The sequence below is a fragment of the Amphibalanus amphitrite genome, unplaced genomic scaffold (genome assembly GCF_019059575.1).
Source record: "Amphibalanus amphitrite isolate SeventyFive unplaced genomic scaffold, NRLGWU_Aamphi_draft 001240F_arrow, whole genome shotgun sequence".
Classification (NCBI taxonomy): domain Eukaryota; kingdom Metazoa; phylum Arthropoda; class Thecostraca; order Balanomorpha; family Balanidae; genus Amphibalanus; species Amphibalanus amphitrite.
Window position 1 is genome coordinate 59,067 of NW_024882733.1, and position 12,193 is coordinate 71,259.

The following is a 12,193-nucleotide window of genomic DNA, read 5'->3' on the forward strand; positions in this document are numbered from 1 at the left end:
CCTTGACACATGAAAGGTCGTTTATGATGGATTTGTACCCGCTGATCACGAATCTGGCATCTATTTTTCTCTAAGCCTTCATTTAGAGCTTTCGGATGGCAAAATTGTCTTATGTATTATTACTAACTTGAATTAGTGAAATAGCCTCTACCCAGCTAACAGGAAACGTTAGTACAACGTTGTCACAACGTCGTGTTTCGGTAAGTTGCGAAATTACGTTTTAATTACGTTCTAGCAACGTTCTGAACGTTGTGAAGCCATGGTTTGGTCCTAAAGTTGTGGTGAAACGTTGTGACAACGTTTTATTGGTACGTTGCAGCAACCGCGCACTTGCAACATTATATTTTGCTAATGCATGGTGACATATATGGCCATATAATGCATTTCCTTTGACTTCCAATGCGCATTTTCAGTTTTCATCGTTATATTTGACATGTTTTAACACTAGGACTGTTCACGTTGTCAGCTGGTGGTCGCCAACACGGTGTTATTAATTTGATGGTGACTCCGGTTAGCCAGTCTTTGCCGTAGCGCTCCGGGCCCTGTTTCACCGGTGATAGCAGCACGCTGCTTTTACACGTGTCAAATTGGGTTTCCATGGAAACATCAACAGGCCCATTGCCCCAACACTACCACAAGTGTGACGTCAGCTCGCGCAATTTGATAGCAGCGTGGTAGCAGCGTCCCGTGAAACACCGCCCCGGAGTTAGTATGGTTTCGGACCGCCAAGTCCGGCACAAATCCGGCTCCCTGCCACCCAAACAATATGCCCGGTTACATAGCATTTTTGTCGGGGCTGTTGCTCACTTCTTCTGCGATAATTTTAATGTAGGGGAGAGTGGGGCAAAGCGGCCACCCGGGGCAAAGCGGCCACCCCATCCGTCAGCCCTTGACAGGTGGCGTCATCTCTAGTTGACGGGTGTGAATTATAGTTCCCTTCGCGGCCGTTCGAATGAGCCACACTGCAGTTTCCGGTCCGTCGCCATTTTCGCGTGACACACGAAGAAGAGTTTTTCCTCAGGTTAGTAATTATTTTTCCACTTTTTGAGTGTTCATTTATTCCATAACTATTTGGAAATTTATTGAAACGTTTTCATTCATGTGTTCTGTGAATATCGTGCATCTTTCCTGCCAATCATAATGTGGTTCGTCCAATTGACAACCGAGCTGCAATATTGTTTTCTCGGAAGGTGCGCGCGGGGCAAAGTGGCCGGGGCAAAGTGGCCACCCGCATGACAGAAAGACACTTTGTATGTTAACTTTACTCCGCTTGCAGGGGTTCCCTTTTATGCGTGGACTTAATGTTAACCCTTGCCGCCTGAGAAGGGGGAGGGGCGGGTGCCGCCCCTCCCCCTTGGATGTTATATTTGCGATTGTTCAGGCGGCGCTGGCGCACTGGCGGATCCAGGGGGGGGGGCATTTAGGGCCATGGCCCCCCCCAAAGGCCTAAAGTGGCCTGTTTGGCCCCCCCCAAAACGTCAGAAAAATTGCTAAGAAAATACACCTTGATGGAGGTTTTTAGCCACTTGGTGAAGAAAAGCTTTCCACAGCATAATATGGAGGCAATATGGTAGCAGTGAGGGTCAGTCAAAAGTCGCGCGAGCGGAGTCGCCACCTTCAAAAAAAGACTGGTTGGCACGTGTTTATGGCGCGGCAGCTGGTAGTTGGCGGTGTTTCGCGTGGTGTGGCATCACTGGCGGATCCAGGGGGGGGGGGGGCACGGGAGCCTGAGGTGCCCCTGACAGCAGGCCCGTGGTGCCCCTGGACCCTGGCAGGCCTGTGGTGCCTCTGGCGGGCCTAGGGTGCCCCTGCTAGGCTGCTGATGCCCCTGGGACCTGACAGGACTGTGGTGCCCCTGACAAGCCTAAAGTGCCCCCAACAGACCCGTGATGCCCCCGACAGGCCCAAGGTGCCCCTGCGTGATGCCGTGATGCCTGCGAGGCCGGTGGTGCCCCTGCGAGGCCGATGGGGCCTCTGACAGGCCCATGGTGCCCCTGCGAGGCTGGTGGTGTCCCTGCTAGACCGGTGGTGCCCCTGGCAGGCCTGTGATACCCCTGCTAGGCCGCTGGTGCCCCTGGGCCCTGACAGGACTATGGTGCCCCTGACAGGCCCAAGGTGCCCCTGCAAGGCCGGTGGTGCCCCTGTAAGGCCTATGGTACCCCTGCTAGGCCTCTGGTGCCCCTGACAGACCCATGGTGCCCCTGCGAGGCCGGTGGTGCCCCTGGCAGGTCTCTGGTGTCCCTGACAGACCTGGGGTGCCCCTGACAAGCCTGTGGGGCCCCTCACAGGCCCGTGGTGCCCTTGCTAGGCCTGTGGTGCCCCTGGCGGGCTGGTGGTGCCCGGTGCCCCTGCTAGGTCGATGGTGCCCCTGACAGGCCTGTGGTGCCCCCGGGCACCAAGGGGGTCATGACTCATGTGGCCCCCCTTGGATCTGCCACTGATACGTTATGGCTTATGCAATATGCAATTGCAGGCACTTGGTATCCCTCACTTATCCCTCATTGGGGGCTCTGGCGGGCTCCTGAGGGCCCACGTCTATCTCCGGGAGCCCTAGACGGGCTCCTTTGGGTCCTTTCAGTCCACTAGAGCATAAGAGGTCTCCACTCGAGTCCTATACATCTGAGGGCGTACCCTGACGTCTGAGGTACCCAACTGCAGCTCCAATGGTCTCTTACACTGGCGGATCCAGGGAGGGGGCATTGAGGGTCATGCCCCCTTCCCAGAGGCCTAAAGTGGCCCGTTTGCCCCCTCCCCCAAACGATAATGAAACATAGTTCAATCAGTGCGTGGCCCAGGAGCCGAGTTAGACAGGGGGTGTTTTACCACCTCCCGGCCCGCAAAGGGACCCAAGCACTGACTCGAAGCGGGTTAACTGGTCAACAAAAGCAATGGTAAGTGTTTACAAAGTAATATAAAGGCATGGGTCGGGTGGGCTACCATTTATATATTTTTTATTTTTAGTAAAAAAAATATTCATAGTGTCAGGGCTGTGACGAAAAATAAGTGGCCTAAATCCGATGAGAAAACAGGATTTGGGGGTACCCTAGGTTTGGCTCCTGCATGAGTTGGCCCCCCCCAAAACGCAAGCCTGGATCCGCCAGGCTGGCGATAGAGCTGAAAGCTGACACCTAACTTTTGGATTCAAGCCAAATCTTGTGAGGCATCAACCGCATTTTAAGGTCAAGTTAGGTCAGCGACATATGACGTCATAAATGAACCTGTGCAAATTCATTAAGTGTCGCAGCTCTGCGACGCCGTCAGTCAGCTCAGCATGATATAAATCAATTGGGAAATATTGAAACTGCTATTTTCGCGCCAAATGATCGATGAATCAACAACAGGAAATCGTGATTTCATACACTCATTGCAAGGCTCGATACTCAACTTTTGCATTGCTGACCTTAGCGACGTCATAATTATAGGTATGTCATTACGGTTATTGGAGCTTCTCGGCAATAACTATAAATCAAATCGAGTTATTGAGTTGGGAAAGCCACCAATGAACTCAGAGAGGCCAGCCAAATCAAATGCTATGCAACACGACTTAGGCGCCAAAGTCAATGAAATGGAAAGATGATATGTAAGACAATACTGCACATAAAAATGAAGAAAACCGTAGTGTTTTCGAATTTAAAAGTTTATTTCGAGCTGAAGTAATGCGATAGCTCACTGACATTGTATTGCCAAGTTGGAAAGAACTACCTATTTGAGTATCGCGTGCTACTTGCTCTGATTGATTTGGATGAAATGATAAAGACATGAGCAGTTCTGAATTTCGCAATTCTGATGCGATTAAAAATTGCTTGCATTTGTTTTTAAGTAATTTTGACGTGATTTTTGAACACATATAACCTGTCATTCCCATATTACCTACTTATTCACTGTTTTCACAATTCATTTTCCTTGCAGATCCAAGATGGTGAGAAAGTATCAACGGAAGACCGCCCAGCAAGCGTGGAATGAAGTTTCCATGAGAAAGGCCATCGAAGCTGTAAAGAAAAAGGAATTGACGGTTAGCTCGGCAACAAAAATGTTCAATGTTCCTCGCACGACACTTCGGCGACGGCTGAAGGTCGCTGCCAACGGAGATGTCGACCAAGCAGCAAAGAAAGGCTTAGGCCGTTTCAAATCTGTTTTTACCGCTGAGCAGGAAAAAGATCTCATGGACCACTTACTACACCTCGAGTCAATGATGTTCGGCCTCTCGCTGAGGGATTTACAGAAGCTTGCGTTCGAGTTTGCAGAAAGAAACAATATAGACCACCCGTTTTGCAAACAGTCAAAATTGGCCGGACAAGCCTGGGCGCAGGGCTTTTTTGAGAGGAACCCTCAGATCACTTTGCGAACCCCGGAAGCGACGAGCGCCGCCAGGGCAGCTGGTTTCAACCGAGTGACAGTTGGGGCCTTCTTTGATAACTTAGAGTCCGTTTTAGACAAGCACAAGCTTGGTCCCACGAAAATTTACAATGTTGACGAGACGGCATTCTGCACTGTATCAACCAAACAAGGGAAGGTCGTGGCTCAGAAAGGAAAAAAGCAGGTGGGCCAGCTGACTTCAGCGGAGAGGGGGACACTGGTGACAGGCGTCATGTGCTTCAGCGCTGCTGGGCACTACGTCCCCCCAGCCGTAATATTCCCGCGGAGGCGATCGAGGCAGCAGCTTGAGAAAGGTCTGCCTCCTGGATACCTGGCTCTCTATCACCCTTCTGGATGGATGCAGATGGATCTTTTCATCGAGTGGCTCAAACACTTCATCGCATGCACCCATCCATCCAAAGATGATCCTGTTCTTCTCATTCTAGACGGCCATACTAGCCACACGAAGAGCATTGAAGCCATCGAGCTCTGTCGGGAGGCAGGGGTTGTGATGCTCACCATTCCTCCCCACACATCACACCGCCTGCAGCCGCTAGATCGTACTCTGATGCTGCCGCTGAGCACGTACTTCGGAGAACAACAGAGGACATGGCTGAGGAACAATCCTGGAAAGGTCATAACCCTGTACGAGATGGGGGAGCTGATCGGAGCTGCCTACACACGGGCAGCGACGATGACGTCAGCCGTCAAGGGGTTCGCTGTCACAGGAATCTACCCGACAAGTCGACATGTGTTCGGAGATGACGACTTCATGGCAGCACAGACCACAGAACGGCCAGCACCTCAAGTCCCGGATCACGCAGAACAGAATACCACAGCGGGCTGCAATCAAGATCAGGCTTCAGACACGGGTGAAGCTGTGGAGGCGTCGCAGGTTCGACCTGTCGGAATCGAAGCAGCTCTGGAACAAGAAGCAGTCGAACCAGTAGAACAGACGGAAGAACCTGTGACGGAACCTGTGGAGGAGCCAAAGTCACTGTACTCGCCACCAGCAGCCATAATTCCATTGCCGCAGGTGGACCAAAATTCAAATATAAGAAAAAAAGGTCGAAAGAAGGGGAAAACATGTGTGCTAACCGATTCTCCGTACAAAAATGAGCTAGAAGAAGACATCAGAAACAGAACAAAGACGCGACAGTCAGCAGGGGACAAGAAGAACACTGTCAGAAAGGCACCGAGGCCGAACAGTGAATCCTTGGCTGGGTGTTCTACATCACAGAAGAGAACGACTGACGGAGAGGAGCCTAAAAAGAAGAGAAAGGCTCGAAAAAGTGCGAAATGAGCACGGACGACACAGCGAAGATGAGCCGATTTAGTTTGTCTGTATTGCGACTCGCCTTTCTCGCAATCCAAGTCCAAGTAGTGCGAGCGTTGGGGACGTGACGCCTGCAATAACGTTGAAGAAGACGACACTAACGCGTTTATCAATTGCCTGTGTGATTTCTAACCATGCGTTGTTTCCACGCTGAGCAATTGAATAATACACGCTATAGCTGTACCGTCATGGGTTTTGTCTTAGCCATTGTCCAGCGTTGTTAGTTCAGTATTGTTTAATTGTCCGTTGAATTATCAATATTGTCAGTATGCAGATTTCATATTTTTCCATCAATGTTTACTTCATTCCAATCAATCGATTTCCAATCAATCATCTTTGTTTACAGTTGACAAATGGCTATATAAATTTACATTCTCGTTTAAACCTCAATACCGTAACATAATGCTAGTGAAACATGAGGCAAGTATTAGATTTATCATATCCGAGAGAAGTAGTCACCGGTGGCCGCTTTGCCCCGGGGTTGGGGCAAAGCGGCCAAAATGCATAGGTCCAACGTTTTTCCAATAACTTATATATGTGTACGCCTTCAGATATGAAATGTGGTTGAAATGAAAGGCAATTGAATAGGGATCGTATTGGTATAGAAAGAACCTTCCTAAGTTCAAAAATTAAGCATCGGCATCAAAAGAAACGTTAAGGTGGCCGCTTTGCCCCACTCTCCCCTAGTACTTTTCGTATATTTAGATGAGATCATTGTGTAAATTGCAAAGCGTCATTGGCATGTTTTGCAACATCACAGGCGGAGCTAGAGGCTTGCAACTATCCCTATGTAAACGCGGCTGTTATCCGCGGCTGCCAGCGAGCCACGCCGGCAGCCAGTGTCGAGCGGAGGCGGCCGCCCTGACCTCGCCGGAGGGGCCGTGACGTCAGTGTCACCGGCCGGCGTTCAGAGCCAGCCGGCCGAGCCGCAGTCTGCGCGGCCCGAGCAAGCAGTGAGGACCGGCGCAGCGGCGGGCGCGGCTGAGGTAGCTGGAAGATGAAAGATAGCGCCAGTTGTCTGCGCTTGATGTGATTGTTGTTCTGACTGGTAAGTCAAAGTACCATTTACGAGTAGCATTTGCAAGATTGTGCCTTGTAATATCGTGCGGTCTAGGCTATAGTTCATTGTAGCTCTAGCCTCTAAGGTGTTGACATGTTTGATCTAGCCTGTCGCACTGTTACGGGAAGTGGTGAAGGTATTTTTGTGATTTTTGTCATGAATTGAATATGTCTGATTTTCCCTCATGTCTTCCCGCAGACGTCCTGCAACTCATCAGCGCGCCTTGTGGCAGGCCTACTGTCGGCAAGGCGGTAGCGAAGTGGCTGTCCGGAACCTGCGACCGGAACGGGGGGCGTGCTGACCGTCTGGTCAGGCACTGCCAGCTGCCGAGGGACATCGAGGCCGCAAATGAGCCGGTGCCTGACGGTCCGCCGAGTGATCCTCCCAGCGAGGGTTAGTGAAGAAGTGAACTTCCACCAGTTCTGGCGTGCTAGCGGCTAGCGCTAGAGCCGGTAGAACCCAATTCCGTCCCACGCACCCATGGGGGCGCCCCTGGGCCCCATGCCCCATCACCGATGCCGCCGCTGTCGTTTTTTTTTTTTGTAAATTGACCTGTGTGATGTATTGAAATATACACTTCTTACATGCCTTTTTACAAGTCTAGAGAACAGGAAGAGAGCGCCGGAAACACGTTCTGAGTATGTTGCGAACACGTTGAGAGGACGTTGCGAAAATGTTTAGGACGTTTACTCGGGGTCGCAGGGACGGCAATACGAAGTAGCGGCAACGTGGTGCGCACGTGATAAAAACGTTCAGAAACGTCGCAGAGACGTTGCCAAAGCGTTCTATACTCGTTGTAGTCACGTTGTGGAAACGTGGTGACAACGTTCCAGAAACACTGTTGGCACGTTACAGAAAACATTTCATAACGTTGGCGGGACGTTGTGAGAACGGTTTTGGGACGTCACGGTCACGTTACCGAAACGTTGTGATGACATTCAAATGCACGCGCTGTTTTGACGTGATCGATCATGGAGTACTTTTAGAGAAACTCAGACTTTACAACATCGACACTACGTGGTTTGAGAACTACCTGCGTGGACACACCCAACAGGTTAAGGCGAGGGATTGTGATGGGAATGTTAAATTCTCAACTTCCCTGCCCATTACCACAGGAGTCTATCAGGGAACATCGCTCGGCCCACTGCTGTTCTCAGTGTTTTCAAATGACCTCGCTCTGCATTCTCACGGAGCATCCATCTTTCAATACGCGGACGATACACAGGTTTTAGTCTCGGGCCGCAAGCAGGACATTCATTCGCTGATTGGTAGGATGGAGCAGACCCTGTACGCGTTATCGACATGGTTCTCGACGCATTCTATGAAAGTGAACGCTGACAAAACACAGTTGATGGTTTTTGGAACAAAAGCTATGCTGCGAAACTTTCCAGAAGTTCGGCTCAATTTCGGCGGGTCAGTTATCTCCGAGTGCCGGACAGCGAAAAATCTAGGACTGGTTATGGACAGATATCTGACTTTCGATTCTCACATTGATCAGCTCGTCAGAAAATGCACTGGCATGTTACTCGCTTTGTCCCATGTTAAACACTGCCTGCCGCCCGATGTCATCGAATTACTTGTGATGTGTCTGGTCATATCTCATATACGATACTGTATATCTATTTACGGCACTTACGGACAGGCTCAGAGACATAGGATTCAAAAACTGCTGAACTTCTGTGCTCGGGTAGTATGTGGCGTACGCAAGTACGATCACATCTCGGCGAAGTACAAGCAGCTCGGGTGGCTCAATGCCGAACAGCTGATACTGTATCATCGTATGTGCCTCATACATAGGGTGCGCACCACTGGAGCCCCGGTCGGCATCGTTGAACACCTGGTCAAAAGTAACCATCAGCACAGCACCAGGATACGCGGTCTGCTGCAGCGGCCGAGTGTGAAAACAAACGCAGGTGCTCGCAGACTATATTTCAGCGGCATTGATGCATACAATAAACTTCCGCAAGACATTCGCGAAGTGGGAATCACCAGATTTAAGACTCGAGTGACTGACTGGCTGCTGCGTGACACTGGTTAGGTGCTGCCGGCGAATGTCAGAGCGGGTGTTGAACAGTTTGTGTGTGTGGTACAATCGCCTTTCATGAGTACCCGGCTGCATTGTAAATGTGTTCATTTTACCTCAGGTGTGTTTTATGTATATCAAGTTTCTATTTTATTGACGCGCGTCTCGGAATAGCCACCATGGATGTGGAAGGGTCGCAAATACATGTCTATGTCTATGTCTATGTCTATGCATGGTCGGATGACGTTGTCACGCCGTTGTCTGGAGTCTACAAAATTACGTTGTCACAACGACAAATCGGAACGTTGTGGTAACCATTTGACAACGTTTAAACGACGTTGTAACAACGGCAAATTGTTAGCTGGGTAGCAGGGATACTCTTCAGTGACCTTGACCTTTGAGAAGCCTTGTATCGTAAGAGGAACCACAAATAGGGAACTGATAAGCCTCAAAACATTTCAAAACATCTTGAAAGTTAGCACACAAGATGTGCGAAAAAGTGCCAAGTTTGAGGTCAATTTTGAGCGTGATCTTGACCTTGATCTTTGATTTTGAACACATTTTCGGAATCCTCAGATTCTCTTCTTTCGTTTGACACCCAATTTTGCCGGTTTGATGCCGCCTGCCGTCCTCTAGAAGGCTTATTTTGAGATCACTACACATGTGCTGGTTTTTGCCTTTGACCTTGACCTCTGACCTTGAAAATTGACCTGAGGTCAAAAATTTTAGCTGCTTTAGAATCGTCTCGCAAGAACTTTTCGTTTGTTATCGCTTTTGTTTCCGTAGCTCCCTTATTTACGGAGCTAGACAGGGGGGGCGAAAAACGCCCCCCCCCGGGCTGCGGTGGTTGGGATTACCCCCCGGGCCCGGCCGGGTTAATCAATTTTACACCTACCCTGAAAATTTTATGACCCTGACCCATATCACCTTTGACCAGTGACCTCTTTTCCGAGACAATTTTTGGCCGGAATCACGATTCGGCGTATGTCGGCTCGCATTAGCCGCGCGTTTGCAAGCTTTTCGTGGTTTCAACGTTCAAACATGTGATTTGATGTTGCTCCTATCCATTAGGGTGGGTGTCAAGGTCATCTGAAGGTCAGGTCAGGTCATTGACCTTTGGTGACCTCGGCTCACTTTTTCCAGTTTTACATGTTTTTAGGCTAGTTTTTTTTTTTAGCAGAATTCAAATTTAGCAACCATTTGAACATTTACGAAGTAGTTTTGATGCCTTCGTTACATGTTACGAAGCTGTCAGAGGCGGATGACAGGTACTACGAATACCAGTCACGATCCCTACCAGTTGACCTGACCTGACCTGACCAGACATGGTCTAAACGCTGAACGACATTATCTGTGATCAAAACTAACACGATATTCGTGATCAGCACCACGGAAAACCTCTAATTTCATTGGCTTCCTCTCGTAACGGGCAACACGCTCGTTCTTTCCGCGAAGCTCTAGCTCCATCAGGGGCCAAACGCGAGGGGGTCATACCCCCACCCACCCGCCCCCCCCCCTTGTGCCGTCGAAGGACTCAAAATGGCCTGTGCCGGCGAGGCTAAAGTAAGCTAAAAACAAATCCAAATTATTGTCGTTTGTCATTCCACTGAAGAAGATCCAGCACCGAAAATATATTTTGGATTTGTTTTTAGCTTACTCTACGATAAAATCATATTTTTATATCTTTTGACTACTTACTTCAACTTCAAGATCAGTTTCTCAAAATGATCAAAATCCAAAATTTCCCAAAACCCGATTACTATTTGAAAGTCGCACTAGAATCGCATTTATTCTCTCTGTTAGATCCTTTTTAGTTAAAAATTAAAGACGTTAGACGCCTTTGAAGTTTAAAGTTTTCGAAGCGTAAATGGCGTGGCTTGGCGTCACCAAAGCTTTTTTTTAATTTTCCGACAGAGTCTGCTCATGTTTTCACGGGATACGTCGTCACATTGTTGCATGATAAGGTACTGGAAGTTTGACGTGGTGGATTCTGATTTTTTAAATTTAGCTCCCGACAGGCCGAGGCCCTGGTCGGGGTAGGGGGAAGTTACTAGCTGGCAATTAGCCAGATCTTCCATTTTACTTTACTTTATTGCCGGCTATGTTATTCCGGCCCAAGGCAATATCAAGAGCAAAGTTTACGTTAGACCGGCTCATGTGACGTCCGGTGGAAGCAAGGGCAAGGGAAAGCCAGAAAGGGTGCCAGAGTGGCTGTGCGTGGGATAGTGACCCACACACGTGCACACTAGGGGTACCCATTTTTCCCGATTTCGGAAATTTGTGGGTGGGGGTGGTTTTTCCCATTATTTCGCGGCTTGTGATTCCAATGATGCCAAAAATATTAAAATCAAAGGTGGTTTAGGGGTCGCGAATTGAGATTGAAATTTGCGTATTTACTTAGAAATATGCCTATTTGACGCTGATAATAAATCACTTTGCACTAAAGGCAAAGTTTTTGTTTTGAAAGTCGGGTAGAGGGGTCATTGAGCGCTCATTTCCTCATCCAGATCGATGTGCTCCATCACGTGGTTCCGGTTAAATGCTTTACTAGCGATCATTACGATGTCGATATTGTAACATTTGGTGAAAAGCGCCGGGAATCCCGGCGACCAACAACAGGAGCAAAACATCCCGGCCCGGGATGTTTTGCCCCTGTTCTTGGTATCATTCTGGTCAGCGTGTAATCATTTTTGAAATCTTCTGCCTCTTGAAGGTCATGAGTTGTAATGGTGACCTTTGATGACCTGTGAGGTCAAATTAAAATGTGACCTTTCAGTTGCCACGTCTCTGTTCATGACAGGCTCTTTGTGTCCATACAATTAAAGTTTGTGCAAATGAGCTCAGGATACATCTCACAGATCATGGCTTCGAATGGATTTCAAATCATGTAATTAAAAAACGATCGAACCATTTTGACCGTATGCTTCCACAAGAAACTCCGTCCTGATCGCTCACGGCTACGATGTAATACACCTATGAGACAGGGTAGGATAAATCTGGGTGTTCTACCCAAAAATATCAACTTCTAATCCGAAAACAAACTTGAAAGCGTCGATTCTTTCCATGCCCACCAATCATGTACTATTCTATTTCTTCAGTGGGGACAGATACACACCGTTCTTGTGCAATAGTTTCCGATACAGCTGCAGATCATTTACGAGTTCATATTCGACCACAGGCGACTAGCCATGCGCTGATACGTGCATGGTTGATAGGTGACGAAGACCTTTCACAGCTTCTTGCACAGATCACTTGTGATCTCAGGTACCTAGTTGGCGTCTGAGTTTGAAGAAACTAATGTAGCAGGAGATTTTCATCCTGCATGGGCCGTATGGTGGTACCAGGACGCATCATATGAGGGAGTGTGCGTGCAGAGACTGAAGACGAGGAGAACCAGGTCCGCCACCTAAGGTCAATG

General features: G+C 48.9%; 2 protein-coding genes across 2 annotated transcripts in view; one reads left to right on the plus strand and one right to left on the minus strand.

The window, feature by feature from the left end:
* LOC122371412 (sialin-like) overlaps window positions 1-12,193 on the minus strand; it is a 55,463-nt gene that overhangs the window by 20,397 nt on the left and 22,873 nt on the right. The window lies entirely within an intron of this gene.
* Window positions 3,924-5,881, plus strand: LOC122371411. Its single transcript, XM_043347717.1, has one exon. The coding sequence runs from the start codon at window positions 3,971-3,973 to the stop codon at window positions 5,657-5,659; it is 1,689 nt and encodes a 562-aa protein (XP_043203652.1). The 5' UTR covers window positions 3,924-3,970; the 3' UTR covers window positions 5,660-5,881.